The 27,545-nt window shown below is 39.8% G+C and overlaps 2 protein-coding genes across 3 annotated transcripts in view; one reads left to right on the plus strand and one right to left on the minus strand.

Moving 5' to 3' along the window:
* Nucleotides 1–4,889, plus strand: part of MAF (MAF bZIP transcription factor) — a 177,064-nt gene extending 172,175 nt beyond the window's left edge. The window contains exon 3 of the mRNA XM_068693233.1: nt 4,345–4,889. The gene's annotated coding sequence lies outside the window, so the exon portion shown is untranslated. The remainder of the gene's footprint in view (nt 1–4,344) is intronic.
* Nucleotides 4,890–5,311: 422 nt separating this feature from the next.
* Nucleotides 5,312–27,545, minus strand: part of WWOX (WW domain containing oxidoreductase) — a 507,143-nt gene continuing 484,909 nt past the window's right edge. For both annotated transcript variants that reach the window (XM_068693226.1, XM_068693227.1), the window contains one exon: nt 5,312–5,660. In XM_068693226.1, the coding sequence (XP_068549327.1) occupies nt 5,472–5,660 (189 nt within the window). In that variant the 3' untranslated portion in view covers nt 5,312–5,471. The remainder of the gene's footprint in view (nt 5,661–27,545) is intronic.

The raw sequence follows: 27,545 nt of genomic DNA on the forward strand, positions 1-27,545 counted from the left end.
CTTGCGTAAGGTTTCCATACAAACACAGCACACAGGGCAAACCTCCTTCCCAAAGTATTGGCTAATGTTTAGTTTTTATAACAGTTCTTTCAACGGTGATGATTGCCAGCCAGAGCAGTCTCATTTGGTATTTGATGCTCTGTACCCCCTTAAGGTAGATGACTTGCTGGGGTTCAAAAAAATAAATATATATATATATAAATATAAAATGTTATTTCTTCTCTCTCTCTCTCTCTTTTTTTTTTTTTTTTTTTTTTTTTTTTTTTTTTTTTGCATAAGCAACTGCCCAGCAAATTGATAAGAGCCCTTTTTAATTAGATAGTGAAGTTGTATGGGTAATGTTCCATATAAAATGTCTATAAAACACAGCAGAATTAATAAAATGACTGCTTCTCGTTTAATTCAGGTCCTCCAAAGGGATCCGTATGTCTTGCTTTGGTCTGTTTGTAGTACTTCTCTCCACCACCCAGGCATGAATTGATTAAAATCACATTCCTCACTTAAAACTGGAGCCCAGTTGGTAAGAGATACTGGAGAGCAATTAAGGTCTGTGTGCAGACACATGAACCCCCCCCTCCCAACCCCATAAAAAACATACCGAAAGGAATCATTGTGCATCGCTTGGATTATATGCAAACACAGCTCATGTTGACAGCTACCTCTGGATGACTCCATCAGTACACACTTTATCTCCAGCTGTCCAAGTAATTTTCCCAGGATTTTGCCCCTCTTTTTCACTCCTCTCCACAGAGATGGATTAGAGCAACAAACGGTTTACATGCTGCACATCATTAGCTATCCTCCCTCACTACCCAGCAGATAACAACTGGGCTCTATCATCAGGACATCCATAACACCTTGACACTTTTACAACTATGCTGTTCTCTGCCAGAGCAATCTTCTCTTTTAAAGCATGGAGCTAATTCACCAAACACCCGTTGGAAAGTACTCTGCAAATGCAACAGGGGTGGGGGGAGAGAAGGAAACGCACAGCACAGAGCAGGCATCTACTAAATAACAGAGTTAGTGCTGTAAAAAAATCAGCAGAGAGGCAGCATATCCTTTCTCTCTGAGATACGTCCCTGTTTTCCTGTTGCCTCTGTCCCACAGCGAAGGACATGAGCGAGCAGCCGCGCAGCTGGCTGCCGTATTTCAAGCCCTTCCATCACCACATCACACAGGCAGCCTTAGTGCCTGTCTTTGGCACAGCTCCCTGCCACTGCAGGGGCTGTGCACCTGGCTGAGGCTCGGCTGCTTCCGCAGGGCTAGGGCTGGCCTTTGCCAGCCTCTCCCCAACAGGACAGGTCGAAGGATGCAGCTGGTAGTGTGTTTGCTGGGTGTTCTGCTCTGTACATGCTGTCCCATTCTGCCACAGCCTGGTACTAAAGTTTTGCAGGATGGAAAAGCCATGTGAATAGGATTGGTCTTGTGTTTGGGTCTGTTCTTTTTTTGGGGTGAAAGAGAAGATTGGTATATCCACCTCTGGGTGAGTTTCAGGTGGGCCACTTGGATGTGTGGTGGGCTCCAGCTGATTGTCTTTGTGGCCTTTACCCCTTGGCAAAATTGTGCTGAAATCCAGCCACAGATTCAAAAGTCTGAGGGCATCAACCCAGCTGCTTAGGAAACAAGGAGGAAAAGACATTTGTGATCTCTCTGGAAGAAAACTTCCACCAAACTACAAGGCATTGGCATTACCAACTGCTCGTCTGGTTTTCCTAAACTGCCTCCAGACTAAGGACATCTTGACTCTAAAGGGTTTGTAAATAAAGCGATGTATACCCTGCATAGGTGGGGATCCTGCTCTGGGGACTGTGCACCCTCAGCCATGGGCTCACATCTAGAATAAAATACAAACCTGAATCAGCCACTCTGTATGGAAAGAAATATGTCAGATTTTAGCAGCATTTTCCAAACCTCTCAGAATGCCCCCCTGCCACCCTTAACCATACTTTTTAATGTATAATACATGCTTGTTTAAAAAAGAAATACATAAGGAGAGAAAGTAATTACCCTAGCTTAAATTCAGCCTGATAAGAAGGGCTTGCACAGTTTGAGCAGCTGTTCCACTGCCATTCAGATTATGAAAATATAATCCTAGAGAACCTTGTCAAGATAAATACGGAGCATGAAATGTATAGGCATTTTTTCCCCAGCCACATATAATGATCAATTCCAAAGCCACAAGTGATACCAAAGGACAAAATAAGATCTGTCTAGACTTTCTCACTTACAAGATATTGATCATTCCAATGGTAAACTGGTTAGTATAAGTGTGTTTGGCTTGAAAGGTCATGAGCTTAACACCTGACAAGGAGTTATTCAACCTTGATATAAGTCAAATTATTGCAGTGTTGCTGGAAAGACTTTTTCTAATAAAAATACCTACCTGATCTGAGAATATCTGAAATTCGTCTTCCAGATGCCAAAAGAAAATGAAAAAAAAAAAAAAAAAAAAAAGGTAAACACTTGGCATGGTTGTTTGCAGGTCCCTTTCTATCCAGTTTTGCATGTAAAAGTCCCATCAGTCATGCACTTTAGGGGCAGACCATGGACAAGATGGTCCATCAGTGACAGAGCCCCTATCCACTCTCCTTCTATTTTTATGAGAATAACTAGCAAGTGCTTGTTAGGACTATTAGGAGCTTGATGCAAGTTTGCTGGATCTTTTCCAAGAACTATAACACATGATCTATTTTGCTTTATTCAGTTCTTTTTGTTTTGCTGGTATGATACTAGTTAAGGTTAATGGGGTTTGCTTTAATATTAGACACAGGATCACTTAACTACCTTTAATGAACAGTGGAGTCAATGCGTTGTGGAGTAATTCACGCAGACATTGCCTCAGGTAAATCAACTGGAAAAATGTAAGCCAGTCAAATAAATAAATCTGACTGGCTGTAAATGTGCCAAATTTTACACCAAAATATATTTGAAAGCCAATGACTTAGGCACATCTAGGATATTAAAATGGAGGTTTTGGAGTCTGTTTCTTTTCAATCGCTTTTCCTTTTTAATGTCCTGCACATCCCTCTTGTGCTGAAACCAAGCTGAGGGTGTGTGAAAAATTATTTTCACAAGTGTTTCTAATAGAAGCAAATGCGCTGCAGCTTTGTGCCGTTTTTTATTTGGAGTGAAAATGAAAAAAGAAAAAAAAAGAAAAACAAGTTTTTTTTCATGCTGGCTCTCTCAATGTGGGAGATGAGAGACAGAACAGAGAAGGGGAGAGAAAAAAAATAGGAGAAAGAAAAAGGAAGGGAATGAGAGAACGAAAGAGTGCATGAGAGTTTTTTGTTTTGTTTTGTTTTTAATCTGAATTGGAGAAAATGGTGACAGTTCAGTTCTAGATGGAGTAATACACTACAGTCAGTAAATATTTATTAACCAGAACAAGGAAGCAATGGAACCTGATCAACTCAGCAACGTCGCAGGGCAGCTTACTTTCATACTAATGCAAAACTATGCCAACATTAAAAATGCTTTTCCCTCATAACACTGAATGAGGGAACCACGTTTGGAGGAAAAATATCTCCCAGCTCCTCTTTGAAGGTAGGTGGGCAATCTCTTTAACTACTGACTTCTCACAAAAGCAGGCAACATTTCAGCAATAAGGAATGACAGGGTGTTCACTATTAGTTATGAATGTTTGCCTAAATGAAGCATAAGGCCGGGGCCTTAAATGTGTGGGGAGGCATGGTGCAGGGCTCATGGTGTTGTTTAAGGACCACTTATTCTTGATCTGACAATGGCAGGTGCTGGTGCAAAGCTCTGCTGTCCTGGGCTGGCTGTACTAGTATATGAATGTAATTCTCCTTTTTTTCTGCAAAAAGGACAAATAATGCGTTTGAGAAGGCTGTTGCACAGGTGACAGATGTTAATCATTTTGTCATTCCAGACAAACTCCAGGTAATCCAAGGGGTTTGATTTAATTTCACAGATAGAGCCTGCCCCAATCCCCACCCTCATGTGCACAGGGGGCCAAACAGTGCCTACGTAAGGAGAGCTCCCACTAAACTCAGATTAGCTGTAAATACACACACACACACACACAATAAAAAATAGAGGAGTCACAACACTATATGACCATGAAGTACAGCTGTTATACTTCCCTAATTAACGTCACACTACCCTAATTCCTCACGTAAATGTAGTGGGGATTGCAATGGGAGGATGTGGTGGTTCCTCCTGCCAGGTGACTGCATGCCTCAATTGGGACACCTATTCAGCAGCTGACTCCAGACAAGACAAATTGTGGAAGGCAGACTGTTAGCAGTAAATCATACAATAAGGGGGTCAAATAAGCTTCTATTAACAATGTTTCCTTCTATTTATTTATATTCTGTCTGCAGAAAATGTGATGCTGGACTGGTGATGGCTTAGGACAACGTTCCGGCATGAAGACAGCTACAAAGCACAAAATAAAAAAAAAATGAACTCAGAAAGAAACAAGAAAAAAAAGAACAGCGTTTTCTTGGTATCAACAAGAAGCTCTTTATTTTTCCTCAAGTTTTCTTTTCTAAAAAAAATTAATAAATGAACTAAGACATTTGCAGAAATGAGACAAAAACTTTCTCTTCAGGTGACAATATTCAAGGAAGCATGTTGTTTTATTAAATTTAAATTGAAAGAAAAATAGAGAGATTTGGATTGGGATACAGTATCAGGAGAACTGAGAAACTGTGAATTTTCCAAGAAAAAAAAAAAAAAAAACTCCTTAAAACTGTGAACTGAGAAATGGATGGAAATACCACTTAAACCCCTGATTACACCCTGTGTGTTCTTTAGGAGACATCATCTTTGCTAACTTTATGGTATTTAGGGAATGGTTTACAACATATCTTTTATTGTAATCTTTTAAGACAAAACAAATATTTAATTAGCTGTGATTTTCGCCATTTCTGTTCAGATGTCTACTTGCACTTTCTTTTTCTAGATAGCTCAGATGTATTTGCAGCCAGCAGTCAAGGGCAGGAAAGATTTCTTTCCTTAATAATCTTTTTATTTGCCACACCCAATAAAATTCTTGTAGGGAAAAGGAATCAACAAGACTACCATCTCCCGATCGATACCTAAAGCCTAACAGACAGTAATTATCAAAATAAAGAGGAAATCCCATATTGGGCTACATACCTACCCATTAATCAAAACAACAGAAAATATCTGCAGCATTGCTTTTCTGAAATAACATAAAAGATGCCTGCTTAGGTTACACTTTGAATTGGCTACAATCAAAAGAAGGAAAAGCACGACTAACTAAGCCCCAGGAAGCCGCATTGTCCCTTTAACCCGTCGTATTCCCCATTTCCCATTAGTACTTAACATTTTTCACTATGTTGTGACTGCTATTATTTCATTTAACACTAGTTAATCTGTATCTGAGGTACATGGAAACCCTCTAGATGATAAGATTGGACAGGCTCCAGCGCTGGCAGTTTCCGAGCGTGCACGCACGCAGTGTGTTTTGATCCCTGCCGTCACGGGGACCGCCTGCCAATTCGCTCTTGGATCAGCCTCTCGCTCAGCTCCCACAGGGCTGCGGCCGTCGCATCGTTCCGAGCCTCCGGCGACGGCAGGCAGCGGCAGCAGTTGTTGAAGTACATCCCACCCAGGCCCTCCAGCTCGGCGGCCGTGGCGCAGTAGACGGTTGTGGCAGCTCCTTGTTGCTGAAATTAAAAAAAGAAAGAGGAAAAGAAAAAAAAAGAAAAAGAAAGAAAGAAAGAAAGATAAAAACTACGTGAATACATGCATAAATACACGGATAGATTTTTATCTTTGTCGTTTTGGCTGCTGTCCATCGGAGCTGTGCGTCTCAGGAGAGCACTGGTGAATGCATCGCAGCTAAAACTCTGCTGAAGATGCTGCCTCCCTGCCTGCTGGCCACTTATTTGCTAAACAGCTTAATGAGGAGCTTTTTTCTTTTCATTTCCTCTTGGAGCAAAAGAAAAGGAAAAGATGGTCTAGAAATTGGTCCTGTTCATTTGCCCCTTTTCAAGAAAACGTTGAGTCAGTGCCAGGAGGGTCTCCCCACTAGCACTTGAAAACAGAAAAGGTGAGCCAGGTTTAAAGGCAGCACCTAAAAACATCCTGCTTTTCCCTTCTAACTTAGAAAACACCATACACCTTGAGCACCTATCACTTCCTAACCTTGATAAGCAGTGCAGACTGACACATATATGCATTTTGTTTGGTTGGGTTTTTTAAGCCTCTCGTACAAAATTAACCTGGGCACTCCAATTAAGACCTATAATGCAAAGTGCAATCGGGATTTGTGCCAAACCTGCCAGTATATCTTTGATCAACAGTTTCACTGTTGCAGTTGTCACCATTGCCTCGCAAGAATGTTTACCTGCTGCAGGCAGAGAAGGCTGATTTTGCAGAGACACGAGGCTTTCCAGTGGGGTTTTTTTTTTTTGTTTTTTTTTTTTTTTTGTTCTGTAACAACCATTTCTCGTGTCTTATAATGCTTTAAGAAATGGAGCAGGTAGATTAGAGGCTTTCGTGGAGCAGAGATTCTTTTTTTCTTTCTTCTTCCATTTTTTTTTTTTTTAAATACCAGCTGAACTTATGTTCAAACAGGAAGAATGGATTTCTCTGAATTTCTCTGACAGAAACCTGGAGCTGGAGGGCACAAGGTTCAGGCAGTGATGGGTACGCCCCAGGGGATGGGGTACTCCAAGGCCTGGACTGAAAGCACAGTGCCAGTAGAGCTGCAAAGAGGGCAAGAAGCTGTTTTTCTTTGTGAACTATAATTAAAAATAATAGGTGAGAGCACGTAGCAAGACACTGCACACAGTGCAGTGCTAATTTAAAACCGATATAGTTTATCTGGCATCTTATGATTATTTATGTGCATCTTAGTCCTTTCTGTGGTAACTAATTATGAGCTGATAGGAATCAGAATAAAGAGGCTGCCAACTATGATAGAAAAAGTAAACGAAGAGAAATTGGATGTTGCCACATTAGGATAATTTAATGGGGAAAGTGAATAAGCTTCAACCTCTCATGATTTTCCTCCAGTTCTGTTTTTGTTTTCTCCAGCCTTTCAGTGTCACAAAAAGGAAAACTCAGGGTGCTGTTAGGGGGTCAACCTGCAAAAGACCTCTGTTTTGCATTCTTATCCTTCAAGGGCAGCAACCATTCTAAAAAGCTCCAATTCTCCTTAATTGATGCTTCTTGATTTTGTAACTGTAAAGAAAGGCACATTTGTTTGCAAGATATGCATTTTCCTCAGAAGATGGGATTAAACTGATAATGATGACTCCACGGCTTAGAAATGATCTCCTATAACAAGGTAAACCAAACCTGTCTGTATTAAGAATGTTGAAAGGCATAAATTTACCACCAGACCAAAATATTTTTAAAGTTAGTAATCCTCTTATTAAATCAATATCATTTTAAAAAAGAGAAAGTATCAACAAGCAGGAGAAGAAATGCAAGAGCGTTCTACTAAAAATAATATTAACAGAGAACAATCAAATTGTTATGCTCATTTGAACTATCTTATAAAGCTTCACAGCACAGGTATGATCACTGTATTCAGCAGTTTAGAATGATTCAAAGCCCCTGAAGAGTGTTATTATTAGTTTTTGCAAGCAATTCAACTGGACTTTTATTAGAAAGGTAAAATTAAACTAACGTGCTCAATGCAGAGTGAGAGCCCTTAAGCTATTGCTGAAAAGCATCCGTCCAGCCAAGCTAAACTCAGGATAGCTTTAGTAAAAATTAGTTAATTCATAAAATGAAAGTTTATCAGAACAGTTTAAAATCCAAACCAAATAATAATTTATCTCTTCAAAAGAGTCAAATTTGATGATTTTAAAAATTCTGAGCAGGCAGACATCCTACAGCATAACAGCAGTGCTTTATACCTCAAACACTGACACAGCCTAAACTCCAAAAGAAGAGAATAGTTTTCCCTGTGTGAGTGTAGGATATTTACTTTAAGCGATAAAAGATTATGTGGCTGGAAGCCCAAAGCACTTTATCATGTGATGCCTCCAGTGTTTCGCTGAGGACTGGATGTAAGCAATGTGCCATTTGCTTTTTGGCTGTGTGTATCTTTCTGTCTTTCTAAATGTTTCAATTGTGTTGGGTGTTTTGGTAGGAAAAAAAAAAAAGTTCAATGGTTCTATCATTGACAGAGAAATACCTTTTTATTACTTAAGAGAAATGCAGTCATATTTATCCCTTTGTTGACAGAGGGTAAAGCTTTAATATCAGAGAATGAAAAAAAGTGGACTCATCAAACCTATGAGTTTGATGATGACAAAACTATGAAACAGAAGGTAAATCCCAGATTCCCAAAGCCATTTAAGCATCTAAATTCCTTTGGTAAATGCGAGCTAGTTGCATCCAGAGATTTGAGGATCTCTACTTAAGTGACTTGCCCAAGGACAGAGAGGAATGAGTATCAAAGGACTCAATAACGCGTCAGGTCAGACAGGATGTCAGGATATCTCCAGCCCAGTCTCCTGCCCAAAGCGGGACACCCAGCAAGCCCACAGAGGCCATGCTCAATGGGAAGGTCCCCAAGGGACCAACTTCTTCTTTTCATCTTTGACTCAGATGCCACAAACCTCTGGGAAGAGCCAGAGCTGCAAATAACTGCAGAATGCCCGCACTGCCACCCCATGCACAGCCAGGCTGTGAGAACACTGAGTTTCTCAGTAAATATCGTTTATCCCTTATGAACACAATCTTCTGAATGACATCTTTATATGCTGGGCCTTATGACTGTTTAATAACAAGTTTTAATTTTTTGCTCATCAGCTTTCCTGTTCACATATCATCAGCATACAACAGCAGAGGATATTAGGGAATCTAATTAGTAAACAATTCCATACTGCTGATACAAGATGAAACATTCTTAAACCGATAAAAAGAGCACTTTAATCACTGTTGAATGACTTTCAATGACAAGCGGTTTGTGCCATGTCAGAACATAATTTGAAGAAGATTAGAGTACTATATAAAAGAATTAATGTTAACAACTTCGTTAAAAAATGTCTTAAACAATGAGCTTGTCAGTTGTCACAGGCTCTCCCTGATCTATTGTGATTAACGCCCCCGCTCCCAACAATTTAAACTGATAAACAATGCTAAAAGCTCTGGGCAACCTAAACATTTTTTTTCCATACGTCCGTCAGTTGTATATGGTGCTAATCGCCAGGGCTGGGGGTCAGCCTTCCTTAACCTGCAACAAAGGCAGCGAGTTGGAATGATGAATACACAGGATAAAGAATTTGTGAGAAGCCCAACTGAATCTTTAATCATGCCTCAATGCCATTTCCGATCCAGGCAAACATTTGAAAGCTGCTAGGCAAGCACCACGCTATCAATCTTTCCAGTGTACGTAAAATTACCCGGGAATCTTGTTTTGGATTAAGTTGAAGAGTGTCTTAGTAATAAGGGTTCATCATTCTCCTTCGCAAATCATTTGTCAGTTTTGTAATACAATCTTAAACTGCAGCAGGGTGGGATTTATAAAGCAGTTGCTGTTTATTTATAGTTGAGGCTGAAAGATCTAAATTGTCCATCCTTCCAAAATCCTTTGTTGAGATAAAAATACTAAGTAGCTAGCTACTAGTTCATAGGCATTTATCTCATAACTGTGAGCTATCAATTTGTAGCTGATGGCACTGAATACAAATTAATATTGAACATCTTAACAGTAAAAGAAAAGGGGTTCCTGATATACAGCGTACGGTAAAACCCTCATTAATATATGTAATGCATCCGTTAGTATTCTAAGATACCATTTATGTACCTGATAAGAAAACATATTACACAGTTAATGTTTAGTTTTCAAATTTCTCTACTTTCAAATGCATGTTTACTTTCTAAAATTAGATTCTTGTTCTGAAGCAGGTTTATGTATGAAGTATATAAATAATAGAAACAAAGCCATAAATTATCTGTATACATATCAACTACAAATGAATAAGATCCACTCTAAACTCTGTTAAGGGCATACAGATAGCATGTGACATTGCCTACCAGCGAGATGGAATCAGCTTCCCTGAAAAAGTTATTTATTTATTTATTTATTTATTCATTTTATGATGAAAAATTAAGTATTAAGGCAAGTTATCTCAGTAGCCTGAGGTTAAGTTTAGTGCAGCACATTTTAAAAGATGGCCAGTGGAAGGAGGTGAATTCACAATGACAAGAGAGGCGAGCATTTGTGACAAGGTCTAGATTCAAAGCAAGCAGCCCAAGTGAAACAAAAAGGCAACTGCTTCCTTAAAACTCTTCAGGCTCTTCCTGTTATTCATCCCAGGACCATTAGACAAAGCAAACACATCCCTAGCACAAAAATACTAGCTCGACGCAACTGCATTGTGAACAGATCACTTTTAGTGGAATCACTTACTGCACAGCGGAGTGAAGATGGGGGAGCACACTCATATTACAGACCATAACACAAACAGGGTCTCCCACTCCTTCGCTGTGCCTCTGAAAAGCCCTCCAAAAAGTCCAGATCCACTCCATGAGAGCGGGAGTTTCAGTTCACCAGCTGGCATCAGCCATGCTCATTTACCAATTTGGTGTGAAATAGACAATCTTGGAAAAGCAAACGAGATGGAGCAAGTTGCCAATGCCAAACTCTAAAATTGCAGCTGAAGTTCTCTGCTCCTCGAGCCTCATCTTCACCCGGTGTCAACCAGCTCAGGTCCACCACCTCCTCCGACACAGATCTGTGGTTGCCTGTGGCTTGTGCCTCTCTGCTGCTTGCCACCGGCGCCTGGTGCAGTGTGGTGCCTCCTGCCACCAGCATCTTGGCAGCTGACCTTGGCTGGCCTCCTGGAAGTAAACCACACTCCGAATACAGATGTTTCCATTTGGGATGTGCAGCAAGCCACAGCTGGGATTTGGTGCAGTTGTTCTGCAAATATACTTATTCCTTTCTCAGTAATGTTAAAATGTTTCTACAGATGAGCTGAGTCTATACTTTCTCCCATCAAGCTACCTTCAGAAAAACACTACTAAGTCTAAAATCCTTATGTCCTCGTTCAACTGTTGTAGTAGAGGGACCGGCTTCTCAATGCCAAGTGTTACTTACTCAGTTTCCTAGCCGGTATCTCAGAGCTGCGAGGGGCAGCTACCCTCCGTACAAGGCAGTGAACGAGTTCTAGCCTTGCACAGGAGATTACAGAAAAATCCTTCCTGCTGCAGTCGTCTTACTCAGAGCAATCCTGGATGCATTATTATCTTCTGAGTAACGCTCGCAATATATATGCGCTATCCTCCTGTAAGAAAATAGGATTCCCTAATTGCTTTTTCAGCCCAGAAATACGAAACTGATCTCTGCCTTTGCTCCTTTGGGTGAGTACGACAAACTAAAATCATAACTGCAACTAAAAAAAAAATAAATATACAACTTTGGAACTGCCAAATATGATTCAATAAATAAATCAGGCTCAGTTAACTTCAAGTCCCTTCTCCACCCAAGTGCCAGCAGGAAAACATGACCTGAACTGACTCTGTAATTGCAGTCTTTTGAAAGGTCTCACCGAACCACATCTAAACCAGAGATTCTCAACCACCTCCCCTTCCCCCATCACCACATTTAAACCAGCAAAACGTCTCTTAGAAGATAATACAACGGATAAACCCAAATCTATAAGGTCTGTTTTTGTTTTTTTTTTGTTTTTTTTTTTTCTCTGATGTATTTCTTTTTCAATTAATTCTCAACTACAAAGACTCAAAACTCTAACAACTTCTCTACTTACAAAGCATAGTTGGTTTCAAGCTGTAACTTTTCTTAGCGTCATTAAGACCTTTATGCATTTACAGTATTCTTTACATACATTATAGAAGATAAATGTGCTATATTCTTTGAGTAAGGAAACTGCAGTAGTTCACGAAAGAGGATTTGTTTTCAACTGCTGAGGCATTAAGACCTAGTGATTATTTAAACTATTCAATATATGCAGCTATATTTAACTCACATTCTGGGTTTTAACTTTGCAAAAGAAAATGTGTCCATTGTAATAAATGTATTTTGATACTGCACCATGTTGTTTGTGTTATGCAACACCCCATATGTTCTCAATTATGGCAATGATAGTGCTTGAAAACTTCTATCCTCCAACAGTGTCAAACAGATCGTCTGCAATCACTCCACAGGAAAAAAAAAAATACAACACAGGACATCCAGGCAGGAAGGAGCACTGGGCTGGTTTTCTTATTTTGACCTTTACTTCTGGAGTCAACTTGGAAAAGTCACTTCAACTCCACGTACCTCACTTTTCCCATCAGTAAGATGGGGAGAGTACTAAGATTTACCCACCTCACAGGGGTGTTGTGAGGACTAGTTAACATTTATGGCGTGCTTCCACATCTACTGCTGAAAAGCACTGTGTAAGTATAGTGTTGTATTATAAACCGTTGTTAAAATGCTTAGAAGATTTAGAACAAGGTTGGAAAAATAGCTGATAAAAATGTAAGTACCTTTTGAAATCATGCTTATTTTTCTCTATTGTATAAGCTCCCTTCTTTAACGTGTGAAGATGTCTGCTACACCAGGCTCCATTCTGGTCTCTTTCCTCTCTACTTGTTTGTTTTGGTCCAGCTCACTGAGAACTTGGTAGCATTCTTATTAGCCAAAGCACCACGGGGGTCTCCGTAAATGGATGCTTTAGATGCTCCCTTCAAAAGGAGATCCATTAGTTCGTCTCTCCCACACTTTGCATATCCTAGAAAGAGTAATCATGGCATACCAGGGGTGGGATTCCCCTAATACAGGGATCTTACAACATCTGCCTTGGGAAATCCTGCATGCTCTACAGCTGTACTCCAGAATGGCACACATTTCCCACAGGTCTGGAATCATATTTTCTAGCCTCTCATAGACATCTCAGATAAAAACATCCAACATTTAACACAGCCTCAGACACCTGTGTCTATGCAACACTACTGCTCTTTTTGCAGCACCTGGAAGGGAGTTGGGTCCTACCAACACCCAATTCTTTTCTTTTTCTGTGTTGAAGTCCACAATTAGTTTCTGAAATTCTTTCAAGCCTGACACAGAGCCATCTTAAGCTTCAAAAACTGTAATGAAGCATGTGTCTTTACCTTGCTCGACCAGCATTTCAACGGCAAGAGCAGCAGCACGCCCACAGGCTGCTCACTCTGGCCTTTTACCGACATCACATTTCCTCTCAGATCACTTCTGAATTTTCTTCTGCTGCCTACTGAACTCCCGTTCACACCTGATTTACACTTTTTAAACATCATCACTCCACTGAAGTGTCGGTTTTGAACACTGCATGCAAATTGCTACCATCCAGCACTGCTGCTCTCACTATACCACGATGTACAGGATAGTACGGAGCAGTGGTGTGGTAGTGCATGCTTCTCTTCAAGTCTAAGTTTGGGAAACATCCCTGAGGGAAATTTTCGGTGTTTATTTCAGAATGCAACAGGATAAGGCTGTGATCAGGCTGTTGTCCCTTGCTTGTCCTCTGCCCCGTGTGCCAACCCTGGTTGGCTGAACAAGGAGCGAACAGAAGGCAAGAGGGAGTCAGTCCCCTTGGGCATCACAGCAGCACCATCAGGAGCTGTAAATCCCTGCTCAGTGATTGAGATTTTGTGATGTACATTTATACAAACACAACTCCCAACATGCCAAAAACGGAAACCCTATTCAGGATACTGGAAATCATCCTGAAATGCATATTCTACCAGCTGAGCCCATGTTCTTCAGGGCAAGCGTAACTTAAAGAGTAGGGCAAGCAGGTTGTTGACAATAAACATCCCCTGCCAAAAAGCCAGATTAGATATGCTGCTGTAACTCAGTCAACAGAATAGGGTCGGCTGGTGTTTGGACATATGTAAATGAGAAATTTGTTGAAATCACTTCTGTTATTAACTTCTGCTAACTTGAAATGCTTTGTTTTTGCTGTACCTAACTTTAATTATATAGATACTTTATATAAATGTATGTACACAAACAGTACTGTATATGATGTATATATTTATATAGCTTTTTAATACTACTACTAGTCAAAATTTAGACTCTCTTCATATGCAGTATTGTAATGAATGCCATCACAATACTGACATTGTGCTTCCTTCTTCATTGCATAGATAATTTTTTAGACTGACTTTGATTTTAGATATGAGTGAAACAACCCCACAAAATGCAATGCTTTTTAAGCAAGTGACCTTTTGGGACAAATATTTGACAAGCTGTTTGTTTAGGTGTTAAAGATAAAAACTGTTTTTCATCTGTTGATACATACACACACAAGAAATTCAGTAATACAATGCATTCAGAAACCACAGGGTGTGATGATGGGGACATATCATGGTAAAAAAAATTAACTACCAACTCTGTCTTCCAGAAACTAATTAAGGGAATGTATTTTGCAATAATACAGATCTAGTAAACAGGCCTCTAACGTCTAGGCTTAGAGCTGTAAGCCAGGCACTCCTGTATTATGTATGTGTGATTTTCATAGATAGCCTGCTGTAAAGTGTGCCCTGTTAGTGCATCTTTCAGGCTCAAAGACACTAGCCTTGTTAATATTTCATTTAGTACATACTGTAGAGTCTCATTTATATTACTTCTATAATTAATGGTGATAGCTTAGGCACTGCCTTTACAAGGAGAGATCCCTGTATGTTGGTCGATGGATAATGAGAAACAATAGATATTTCATTCACCAGCAGCTTGTTGCTAGTTAGTAGGAAATTATCGTGTGTACTGTTGCTTTAATTGCCAGGGTAAATAATGCTGCCGCTGTGTTAGTGAACATTTTAAAGCACTTGATGCAAATAGACTAGAAACAAAACAAAACAAAACAAAAAAATTACCTTTATTATGCTATACCTTAGCATAGGGAGTTAAAAAGGTCTTAAAACATTTGCGTTCTATCATGCAAATATATCTTAATATGCATGTGCTGACTATTCAACTACTGTATTTTAGGAAATACAATTATGCTGCCTTTCTCTTCTCCTATGTAGACTGTAAATAACTGTAGATCTTTCTCTTGTTTTCCTATGTAAATATATGTAAATACGAACAAGCTATGCATGTTGATATTCTAAGCAATTTCAGGTACTTTTATAATCTGAAGGCATGTACTTGAACTGGTTTGTTAAAAAAAATCAATTCTCTCAAACCCTTTAAAGCTCATTAGAAATTAAAGATTTCTTACTAGACTGGTTTCTTCTATCTCAGTTGTTTTTCTGTTTATTTTTTTTTCCTGCTTTCTCAGCGTTGTCTCCCAAGACCCACTATCAAGGCTGCAAACACCAGGGCAGTGTAAGTGCAGTGTCCTGTCTCAGGATGCAATTCCCTCCCCTGCCAAGGTTGTGCCCCATTTAGATTCCACACCAGCCCCGTTGGTAAAAAACCTCAACGGAGGTTCACGGGCCACCTAAAGAGGGGGAAAATCTATCCCCTTCACTCCCATCCCTCCTTCTGTTTCATAATGTTTTCTATTCTATTTTCTCATCCATCAAATAAGTATCTAATACTGCTCATGCCAGGATGGAGTTTCAGGGCAGATGCCATCTCTTTGGCTGTTTCTTTGCTCTTCAGCTATGCTGGCAAGGTAGCCCGCAGTCCGGCTGCTCACTCAGACATGCCTTTCTGTTTGAACACACTCTTTATGTTTCTTTTCCAGCATGCTTATGACTTTGACAGACTGTGAAAATAATTTGATAAATAGCTTGATAAATTTCCCCATCTCTTCCCTTCAGTGCTGTAACACTGTTTGTGGGAGCCTTTCAATTGAAGGAGTGCGAACAAAAATGAAATTACCTAAGCTTATAAATCAAGTCATCCCCTGCATACAAATTTGGCAGCAAGGTTTCAATTTAGCTCTCTTTTTCCTTCCTTTTTTTTTTTTCTTTCTATTATTATTTTTTCTTTTTTTTTTTCTTTTTTTTTTTTCTTGCAATAAATGAAGATTCCTGGGAAGAAATCGGTAAGAAGAAAAAAGATGTATTTATACCTCAGTATGGTAAGGAAAAAAAAAATCCCCTCTGCATTATCTACAGAAACTAAATGCAATGACAACTTTTTAATCGAAAGAAAACAGCTTTCATGTTTGAAGATGCTTTTCCCAGAGTAGATGTATAAGAATAAACACATTAATTGACAGGATCTTCATGACTTTTTAAGTTCCTCAAACTTAACTCAGTGTCTCAGGAAGATCTCTTTCCAGTCCTTGAAGATTCTTTTAAGATGAATATCTAAAAAGCTGAGCTGACATGGGCATTATGTTCAAGTGCAAGCTGTACTATTCTTTAATAGAGGGCGTAGAAATGGTTCATAGGATTATTATCTTTCTACAGACAAAACCCATTACCTTCACACTAGGAGGGAAAAGCTGGTTTTTAACTTATATAAAATGGAATCAATTATCAATATCTTTGCATGGTTTCCTGGCTCTGCTGGAGAGCAGCGGTAGAGCGCTGCTGTTACACTCGCAGCAGTGCTAAACACAGAGCGATTTGGCAGAAGGGCTCCTTCCTACGCCAGGCTCCTTGTCACACCTTTCTTTTAATACAATCACATCTGCAGACGAAAAAATAAGTAGCGATGATTTGTATGCAGGGCTTCCACTCTGAATGTCACAAGAGGAGACAGGAATTGCATTTTCAGACTGATCTCACGGCTATTGTGACTTTAAAGTTCTTCCCAGTAGAAGTGAACAGGTGAATAAAAAGCAGTCACCACCACAAAGTCAAATGCAGTGGCAAACAGCAGCACAGGTCAGAGCATCCATACAGCAAGTAGTCCTGGCTGTGGAAGAAAAGCAGTCCTTTGGCAACCGCCTCCCACACAACCCTTACCATCCAGCCTCTGAATAATCCTTTTGTTGGCTTTACCGGTGGCTTTTCATGGATGATTATATTTCCAGTGAGTAAAGGAAATCTGGAAAGTTAGTGGTGGCTTTTTATGGTGAAAAGTCCACATATGCCCATCACTTCTTAAACTGTTACAAATAAAAGCCTTAATTCTTTCACCAGACAATGTCTAATCTACTCCAACTCCATGTTCCTCAGCAGAGGGATCAATGAGTCCATTAGCCATCCTTAAAAAACCATATCCCCAGCTATTTCACGAGCACACTCAAACTCAGGCACACATTTAGGTGTAGTATTCGCAATATATATAAAACATAATACTGTAGAAGCTGGTAATGGTGTTTGGAAAGGAAATGTTCAATATTAGACTCTCATCTGCTTATCCCATTCATGAGATCTGCTTCTACAAAGCGCATAATGATAAATGGCACATTTGCAAATTATCTTCTGAGTGCTGATGAGAAATCAGCAACCTGCGAGTTACCGTGACTTTGAATGAGTACACTCCACTGCAAGTCTCGTTTGCTGAGACGCCTGCCAAATGAGTGCATTAGTATATTAGGAATCTAATAAATTGACTAACAAGCATTTGATGAAAAATAGCTGTACCATCCGTTACAGTTATCATCACAGCCAACAAGGCTACTGGGCTTGGGACTGTGAAGGCACAGCTGCTGATAAAAGAGATGCTGCCGCTCCGTGCCGTGCTCTCAGCAGCATCTCTCCACTCGCCGTGCATCGCTCACAAACCCGCAGCAAGACCCAGGACCTCATTTACTTCAGCTTCCCTCTACTTCTTCATGTGACACTTGTGAGGATTTAAACCTTACTCAGGCTGGTCTTTTCCCTTTCTCCTGCAGAAAGTAGGATACTGGGATGGTAGAGAAAACCCTTTTGACAATCCAGTAACAAATACATGTAAGTTCCCCTGCCTGGGAAAGAGCCAGGGGACTCTTTCATTGTTCAGGCATCTGAAACTGCTTTCACGTTCACAATCTGAAAATTATAAGCTTGTTAACTATGATCACAAACATGAGGCTAAAGGACCAGAAAGGCTTTCACTATATTCACATTCTGCAGATAGGCACTGTTATTTAATGTCATGCAATCAACTTAGTATCAGGAGTGGCTCTGAGTCCTGCCTCTAGCTCAGGATATTAGTGGAAAAATTGAGTGCAAAGAAATAAATCTCCCTTCACACAGCCCTTAACCTGTGCTGTCTACTGCTTCCAGCACACACACAAGCTGGATATTTAAGACACCCAGTTTCTAGCATGATCCCCCCTCATCCAAACATCCTTCCTGCCCAGGGAGGACCAAGCACCTGACACATGCACACCCATGGGACCTGAAAAACTGAAGCAGGAAAATGAAAAGCTCAGGCTTAACTGTGTCAACAGCCGAGGCTTGGCTGCTCTCCTCTAGCAAAGCTCAGCACTAGGCACCATGTGCACTGCGGGTGCTTGCTGCTCCTCCTGCAGGCTTCAGGTGCATGACAGATCACAGCTACATGCTAGCCTTGCAAAGCCCGTATGAGTAAATTATGTATTTTCAGGTTAATTAATTCTAGTAAGTGCAATACACCCTTACGGTCGAGTTTCAGAAATCTCCTGCACGCTGCTTAATTTGTTTAAAGTAGAGAGGAACCCAGTTCATTATATATGCCCATTTATCCTCTGCCAATGAATCCCAGCAAATACTTCAAAACTACACACGTTTAATAAAAGCTGCTTCTGCACCTTCCAAAAACGCATTTCTGCTTTTACCTGAGACATTTGCAAGATCCCCCAACTCTGTCAACAGTGGCTCTCCAGTTTTGTTTAGCTTATCATCATCAGACTCTGCTTTTGTGAGTGGACAAGTCATTTGAGTGTGCACCACAGTTATAATGGCCTGACTGACAGCTCAGCCAGATAAACATGGGAGAATAACAGACGTAGGAACAATCTGGGTATTCATTTTGTCCGTTCAACCGGGTTGAAAGGATTTGCCAGCCAAGGGCACAACACTTCAGGCTAATTTGCTCAGCCAAAGCACTGCCAGAGTGTAAGGCTGCAAGCAGATGACTGATGCTGGGGAGATCGGCATTCCCAGTGGAGGTACTTATTATTCACCTCTGCCTCACGGGAAATGAAAGCACTAGTTATTCAAAGCATCCATTTGAAAGAGAAAAACATATAGAAATGAACTTTGTTACAAAACTTGAACCCTTCTTATTGTTTCTCTACTTCTGCATAAATTCCAGCTTCTTGTCCTATCCATCGCATCTAGTACGTGGCAGCATTTCTCCTTTATTGCTTCTTCTTTCCCCCATATGTTTGTTCCTCCTTCCATTTTCACATACTTTCCTTAGCTTTCTCTCCTGATTTATGTATCTTTGGTCCTATATCTGACACTGAACACCTCCTCTTTGCTTTTTATCTTCCATTTTTATGCTATATCCACTCAGCTTTGCAACCTTTGGAGGCTCACCTCTGTCCCCACAGTATCTTGTGTTTGAGCAGGTGTCTAGGATATCCTGTCTGTCCCCCTCATGCTAAATGCACTCTCCAATCTTTTGGCTGTTACTAGACCCATGCTCTGCCAGGAGCCATGTGCTAGCAATGCGCTGCAGCCAGCAACACACCCTTATGAAGCCAAGCAATGCAGAACTGGTGAAATTATGGTGCTGTGCTTGTTAAAGAAAGCTGTCTCCCTACTCTCTTGCACATTTTAAGCATCCTGAGTTTAGAGTGACAGAGCCACCAGTCCATCTGCTAATCACGTTAAAAGAAATGATGGGTAGAACAGGCAAACTGGTACTAAGGAAAGGTAAATATTGTTCTGACACATTCCCTCAAGCAAGCAAACAAAATAATAACAGTTTACAGCAGAGGCAAGCAAGTTCACTTCCAATAATTAAGTTCCACTTTCCAGCATGCTCAGTTTATAGGTCTTCTTGTCCAGGATTGACTTCAGCAACTCTCCCACTGAAGAACAGAGGCCGAAAGCTGTTCATGGTGGCAACAGCACAACTCTGCTGGCATTAGGAGGCCGGGAGCCGAGACACAACCCTCAGTGGTGCCGGTAAATCCCCGGCCGTTCCAGGTAGCGGAGACGGCAGGGGCCCAAGCAGCACGGCAGGCTGGGAACAACGCACGGGGGGGGGCACAAAACCAGCCTCAGACACATCACGGGAGGAATGCAAAGTGCACCTGACACTTCTTTTGATCTATTCCTAAGAAGCATTAAAAGGCACATTAATGTGCTGCTTTAGTGTGTGTTCAACGTGATAGTTGGAGACATAACCAAGCCTTGCACAAAAGTCTAATTGGGGAGAAGAATAAACTTATTGTTTTCTCGCCAGGACATGCATCCTAGAGCATAGGCAGAGTTGACATTTGCATGAAGTATGTTGCTGTTTTGCATTTTAAATCCAGGCACGTTAAACGGAGATTGAATGATTACTTTGACTATTATTGAGAAATCAGTACATTTGCAACAGTAATCCCACAGATGTGGTAACCGGCATTGCCTGCCAGCAGGTTATGCTGAACAGTGAAATTCAAATATACGTGTATGTGTATACATACATCCTTATATGCATATACAAATTGCTCACTCAAAATATTAAGAGGACAGTAATAAAGCATCTGAGCATACACCTCCTGCAGCTTTCTCATGAAATTGTTTCTTATTGCTTATGAAGATCCTCGCATACAAATCATACTCATGTTTAGTAACAATTTTTGTGCACTGAGCTAATGACACTTCTTGACCTCTTCTGACTATAAAGAACCTTTACATTCTAAGCCTTTAGTTTCCATGTCAATTTTTCTTTGCTCTTTTAAGAGAACCATACAATGAACAAACTGCAACAGCAAACCAAGTAACAAAGAAAAAAGGAGTGTAAAAAGAGAATGTTCTTACCCAGATTAATCAATAGCAGGAAAAAAAAAAAAAAAAAAAGAAAAGGAGCCCAGAAAGTTAGGTGTAAATTTGGTAGTAGAGATAAGGTAAGGAAGGACGTTTCTGAATTTTGCTGGTGGCTGCCTACTCATTGCTCCCAGTTGTGTCAACTTAGCTGTACCTTTACACATCTGGCCAGACCTATGTCCAACCCAATTCTTTCTACTCTGTGCAATGATCTTGCTTACATCTGTTATAGTAATAATGTATGTGTCCCTGATTAACTCTGTGTAACGCCCTCTATGTTCTATCTCTGGAAGGATTAGAGGGTTGATATTGCCTTCTTCATTTGTCCGTAGCACCTCCTCCCAGCCTCAGCTAGCTCCTTGGCACTCTGCACTGCAGTACTAATAATGCCAATGGCATTACACTAAGACCCTGCACCTCTTTAACTGTTTTGGCAAAAGACAGTTTAATCTGTGAAAACCATTAGCTTCCTTTTCTTGAAGCTCACACTTAATTTAGCCACAAAATTGTAGTGTAAGGGAAGAGGAGGCTGTGAAATGGGTGCCCAGAGAGTCCTACTGCTCAGCTTAGTATCCTGGCACTAACTGTGGAGACTGAACCTGCACTGCTGACACTCGCCAAGTCCACCACAAGAAAACACTGTGTCCTGATCAAGTTAGGAGTTAGGCAGGGGAAAAAAAAAGAAAAAAAAAGAAAAAAAAAGAGAGAGAGAGAGAAAAAGGAGGTTAGAAAAGGTAACTGCTCTAGGTATGTAATAGATGCAGATGTCTTTGGATAATGCAGGTGGAAAAACATGCTATACTGTCTTTTTTTTTTTTTTTTTTTTTACTATGTTTAGAAAACACCATCAGGTTATTCTGGCAGGTACCAACTCAGCTGTAAGGGAAGTATACATGCCCTCCAATGCTTTAAATCAACTTTGTGACTCTTTCTGTTCAAGTTTTTGTGTGCCTACATTTTTTTCTTGACATCAGCCTAATTTTCTTCTTATAAACAAGTTAATGTCATTCCCACCACAAAGACAAAAGACAGTTTTTCTTTGGGCTACTCCTCCAGCTGATGTTCAAGATAGTTCCTGATTAACCCATATTAAAAAGTAGGAAAAAAAGAAATCCCACTAGAACTTCAAACTATTTTGTTCTATGTGAAAAACTTTAAATATAAAACAGACAAAATAAGCCACTCCAGGACTACAGCTGGAGTACACAAAGATTTGATAGGCCTTCCTTTCAAATTATCCTCTTATATAGACCTTAAAGAAGCAACCAAAGGCATCCAAGGGAACATCTAAGATGGTCTGTCCAGAGGTAAGGGCAAAGGAGGGGTGCTGAGCACAGTATCTCCAGTACTGCCCGGACATGGCTGAAAGGAGGGAAGGGGATATGCACACACTGAACTCCTGTGCAGTAGAGCTGCATGCATTTCTAGCACGAGCATGCACATGTACCATTTTACTTCAAGAGAGTGAAACGCATTATTTTAACAGGTAACACATCTCTCCTGCTCTCTCCAGTAGGAAGAATGGAAATGTATCTGGCTTCCCAGCAAATGCAGAGATTCTTCTCAGTCTGTACCAGCCAGTTGACCCTACCTCAGCATTTTTCCATTTGCTTCACACAAATAAAAATGACAGTATGTAACAAGATCTCTAACCCCTGTTTTGCTGTAATGCTATATACTTCTAGGAGAACAGTCTTTTGACTATAAATTTCTATTAAAGTTCATTTACTCTTAAGTGGCATAATCTTTTTCAGTTGGTGATGTGAAATATATTTATCTTCTACCCAAATGATGTTTTGGAGCTGCACTATTTAACACTCCTTACATATTTTTGATCTCTTTTTTTCAGCCTACAGACTGCAGAAGGAAGAATTACTCAGTGGCATAGAACGTACATACCTAAAGAATTTTTAACTCTTTCTAATTCCGAAGGCAAATATGCTGTAAAATAATGAACTTAAGTGACCCCTGCTGACTTCTCAAGGAATGGCATTCCATAGGGAGTCCCATCTATGAAACAATTCAGGTACAAAATTAGCCCACTTATCTCAAGTCTTTGGAATTTTTATTGTAAAAGAATAATTATTCAGAATGTTACTGGTCATCTGAAATGTTCCTTTAGTCTATGGTTTAGGATGATCCATCTCACCACTGAAAAGGATAAAAGGTCAAATTTTAACTCTTGCAGGAGACACAGTTAATTTGTTTTTCAGGAGTATTATCAGTTGAGCATAGCTGGAATATGGAGATACTATATTTGCCTGCATATCTGGCTGGTGCCTTCTGGCCTTCTGCACGGTGTATGGGGCTAATAAAAGGTGGCAGCACTTGATGTCAGATAGGTTGTCTCTGCCTCATTTAATCATTCTGAATGGACTGATGTTCAAGCACAACTTGCATTCACTATCGGTCTACCACTGGGCTGCTGAAAGCTACTTCTCAGCTATCACCTTTATCCACTGGCAAAACATCTGTCAAGTACACTTTAGCATCCTCACAACCTCCAAGTAAGAGAAGTGGCCTTCTCAATTTAGATGCTATATTAAAGACGGTTGACAGGAAATCTTAAATCCTTGTGCCTTTTCACTCAAAGTTTGAAAACCTTATCTCACTGAAGTCAGTAGAAGCCTTGTCATTGATTTAAATAGACCCAACATTACAACTATAGTGTTCAAGATGGAATAAACACAACTGGATTACTCTCAAAAGTCATTGAAACCCTAAAATCCTATTAGGTTATAGAGGTATCTTAATACTTGAGAGACACTTGAATCTGCAGAGGCTCAGGCATTTCATATAATACCCAGGAAGTGTCTAAATGAGGCAGCAGCATTGCTATTGTGCTCATTAAACACTTAAAACACATGAGTTGGGCTTTCAGCACAAATCGTGTTGTTAGGTCCAGTTGACTATAGCACAAACTAGCTCAGGGTATCGACACCCCTAACAAAAGAATTGCAAGTTCAGATGACCTCATTTGCAGTAGGGTTATAACTGGTTGATGCAGCTTATGCTTGTGGTAATGCAAACAGAAATGTTCATCTAACAAGAGAGGATACTTAAACAAAAAAGTAAAACATTCCTATTCAACTTCATTTCCTTTGTTAGTATTGTCATAAACCAAAATATTATACGTTGAAAATAAATGGAGAATGTGTCACCAGATGTATAACACAATTCACTCATAGGCATATGCTACAAATGGTTTAAATGCACCCAGGTATTCTTGTAAACTGCAATAGCAGATAAGCTTTCCTTTTCATTTTTCTTAGACTAGGCATTTAGTACAAGTTATGATCAAGAATTTAGCACATCCATTCAAATTATACCTAAAGCACTAAATCCAGCACAGCTGTAATTTTCTAGTCTTCAATACTTCCCAACTTAATGAAAAGAGACATTAATATCCCAACCATAGATTAATTAGTTGGAATCATTAAGAATTATTTCACAGGTATCTTTTGCTAATACACACATTATCACTGAATGCTACTAACCCTGTTTGGAAGGTTAATGTTATTTTGGAAGAATATTTACAGTATCAGTGATAAAAAAACCAATACCTAAAAAAGTATTTTCCACCTGCAGCTATCTGTCATCCATCCCACACGAGCTTTGAAAGCTTTCCACTATCTGTCAAAACATAGGTTTTGATGCAATAAAGACTATAATTATTGAGCATTTACAAGAAATAATATTTTCCCTCTGGTACGTGTTATAACGGTTGTTAACATGCAAGTATGAATACTAATGCTCCAAAGCCCACCTATACTCTTCACAAATGATGAGGATTCTTTTTGAATACTGATATAAAGGGAAGTATAATAAAAGAGCAAGATAAAACTGAATACAGGCCTTGAAAAGTAAACGTCAATCAGAATAAGGTTTTTAGAGATGTAAGAAGTTGATTTGAAGTAGAGTTTGGAAATAAAGCTGGCAATTAGATCCCTGGATATAAACAGCACATCTTTTGTGCTGAAAAAAAAATGATCCTTTTGCAACCAAAATACAAGGCTACAAGATGTGTGAAGGAAACAATACTGAGTATGCATCAAAACAATCCTGCAGATGCCATGCTAGCAGATGGCTTAAGCCGACTGAATTACTGTATAAACATTTAACTGAAAGTTTGATTTTATAAGTGTGGAAATTATACAAAACAAAAAGAAAATGTTTCTAAGAAGCACTTAAATTAGTAATTTGTAATTTTCTCTGCTAAGTTGGCCTAGCTCTGTAACTTTACAAGAGCCCTTTGAAGAGGGAATTCTGGAAATCTCTGAAAGAAATGGCATACCATAAAAGGGAACTCATACAAACACACAAAATTAAGCAAGACACTTAAAGGTAAATATATACCTTCCCACTGCTGTTGCAGCTAGAATCCATTCCAACAAGCAAGTTAATAAAAATCTAACCCCTCCCCACTCTCCATTTCCTCCATCTCGTGTAGATAACAAAGGCTGAGGCTCTCTGTTTATATCTCAGTAGCTTCTACAGCAACTGCTTGTCGTGTCACTTGGGCTCAATTGTAATATGTGGGCAGGAAGGGCACAAGACAAAAAGATGATTTGTGCATAGATATCTTCAACAAATACCAATCAGGAGGCGGAAAAGAGAAAAATATACAGGAAAAGGGAGAAGAATTAATGCAGAAATAATGTGACTTCATGCTACAGTGTGCAGCCTGGATAAAATGGAGTATTACTATTGTACTGATGGGTTTGGGCCGCCTGATTAATGCTTAGGCATGTGTCTCAGATGAATGTTTTCTATCATTTTGCAAAGCAATAACAGTGCAAAATAGAAAAACTATGGGCACAGGGTCTTATCCTGCTTTACTGAATGTCAAAGCAATCTATCCTCAACCTTTCCCAGAAGAGTGACAATTTTTCTTCTGTCTCTATCAGCATGTGGCTGGACCCTAAAAGGTTCTAGCACTGAGTACTGTGACGACATCAAACCCGCCTCTTTAAACACTGCCGCTACAGCAGCACCACAGGCGTGAGTCTGTACAACATCCTCTTCAGACTACTCCATAGCAAACACACGCACTAGTCCTGCTTATGCTGCACATACTTAGACTTCATCACCCTACCTCAAAAGGCTAACTGTTTTTGCACTCCCTGCTTCTGTAAAGCCATTATTTGCTGTTCCAGAACTGAGATGGCAATTATGTCAGGTGCAGATAACACTAATAAAAGACAAAGTTACCTTCTTCCTCAAAACCTCTGTTTTTCCCAGCTGTCCACATTTCAAATTCCCCATTTGGTATAATGATCAAGAAAAGTTAATAACTCCTCCCTTTAAGCAGTCTCATTGTGCCAGGAACAAAATAAATGATCATCTCACTTACATCTTAATATAATTTCTCGTAACCCCTTCATCCTGATCTTCACTCCTTCTCTTCCCATTCATTCTCCCGCCCCAGCTCTGCTCCTTCCAGTTCATCCTTCCAAATCAACCGCCTACCTGTTTTGAAGTCCCCAGTCTCTCAACACAAGAGGATCTGAAAATCAAAATTTTATTCTATCTAACCTACACCTGGTGCAGACCTCAGAGAGCCAAGGGTGAGAAAGAGTCTTGTTTACTGCAGCCCCTGTGTAGCTCTGGGTTCTGAGGACACTGGTGATTTAACTAGTTAACAGGTCTACTTTATCTATCCTGACTCTCCACTGTCCTTTCTGCTTCTGTTTTCTCTACAGTCCTTCTAAATTCCCTCTCTGTTTTTATGAATCCACCAAAATCTAGCTCAAGAGCTGGATTCTAGATTCACATTTCTCTAGTGTCTGAATATGAAAAGCTGAAGCTGGGGTTTGTTAAATTTCAACACTTTAGTAAGCTAGAAATCCACATTAAAATGCAAAGAAAATTATATTTGTTCAGAGCAGGCATTAAACAAAGAAGTGACACAGTAGGCAGAACACTTGAAGTATAACCTATAATGGCAAACATCATGATATAATGATATTCCACAACATTGTCCATATGGGTAAAACCCTAATTAATATCTGATGAGAAATATATTTGATAACAGGATAGATTTACAGTAATCCAACAATGATAGATCTATAAACACACTACTAACAAAAACCCTTCTCTCATGATCTTGGCCTGCTTAAGCAAATTATCAGTGAATAAACAAGTAGTGCACAAACATAAGGAAAGTGTTAACCTGTAAATTGCCTGTCTACTTTTCTCTTTGAATGTTGCTGAAACTGTAGGGCCAAATTTTGTCATGACTCAGGAGATAAATCATCATCTTCCCCTACAATATAAAAAAAATATTTGCCTACAAGTCCAGGGATTACAGCTACAATGAGTTTAACTAAATAAACTACAAATTTCTATGCTGATTGACTTTAACTTTTCTGGGTATTTTTGTTCCTTTTAACCTGTTGGCTTATTGGAAGTTTATGCTTGTTTCATTTGTTTTTTCTTTTTACTTTTTTAAATTTTTATTTGTTTCCAGAGATAATCAGAAAAAGAAATTCAGTTCTGCAGCAGGTAGTTCCTTTTAAGGATGGTAGAAGTTGATGTGCTTCTCCCACCACTGTTGGAACTAAAATACATTATTAAAACCTATAATTTATCTACTCCAGGGAAATGATCCAATTTTACCACGGCCAGGTACCATGGGTCAGGGACCCATCCCTGCTCAGCTCATCTTTTCTGCAGGAGAGCTGCACGAAGATACAAAAAACCTGAACAGGACAATAGCTTCCTCGTGGCACACTAGGATTATTCAGACAAGGTTGGGGCCAGCTGGGTTGGGTGAGCATCACCCGCACACGGATGCACGGCTTTCC

This window comes from Anas acuta, chromosome 10, assembly GCF_963932015.1.
Source record: "Anas acuta chromosome 10, bAnaAcu1.1, whole genome shotgun sequence".
In the NCBI taxonomy this organism is placed as follows: domain Eukaryota; kingdom Metazoa; phylum Chordata; class Aves; order Anseriformes; family Anatidae; genus Anas; species Anas acuta.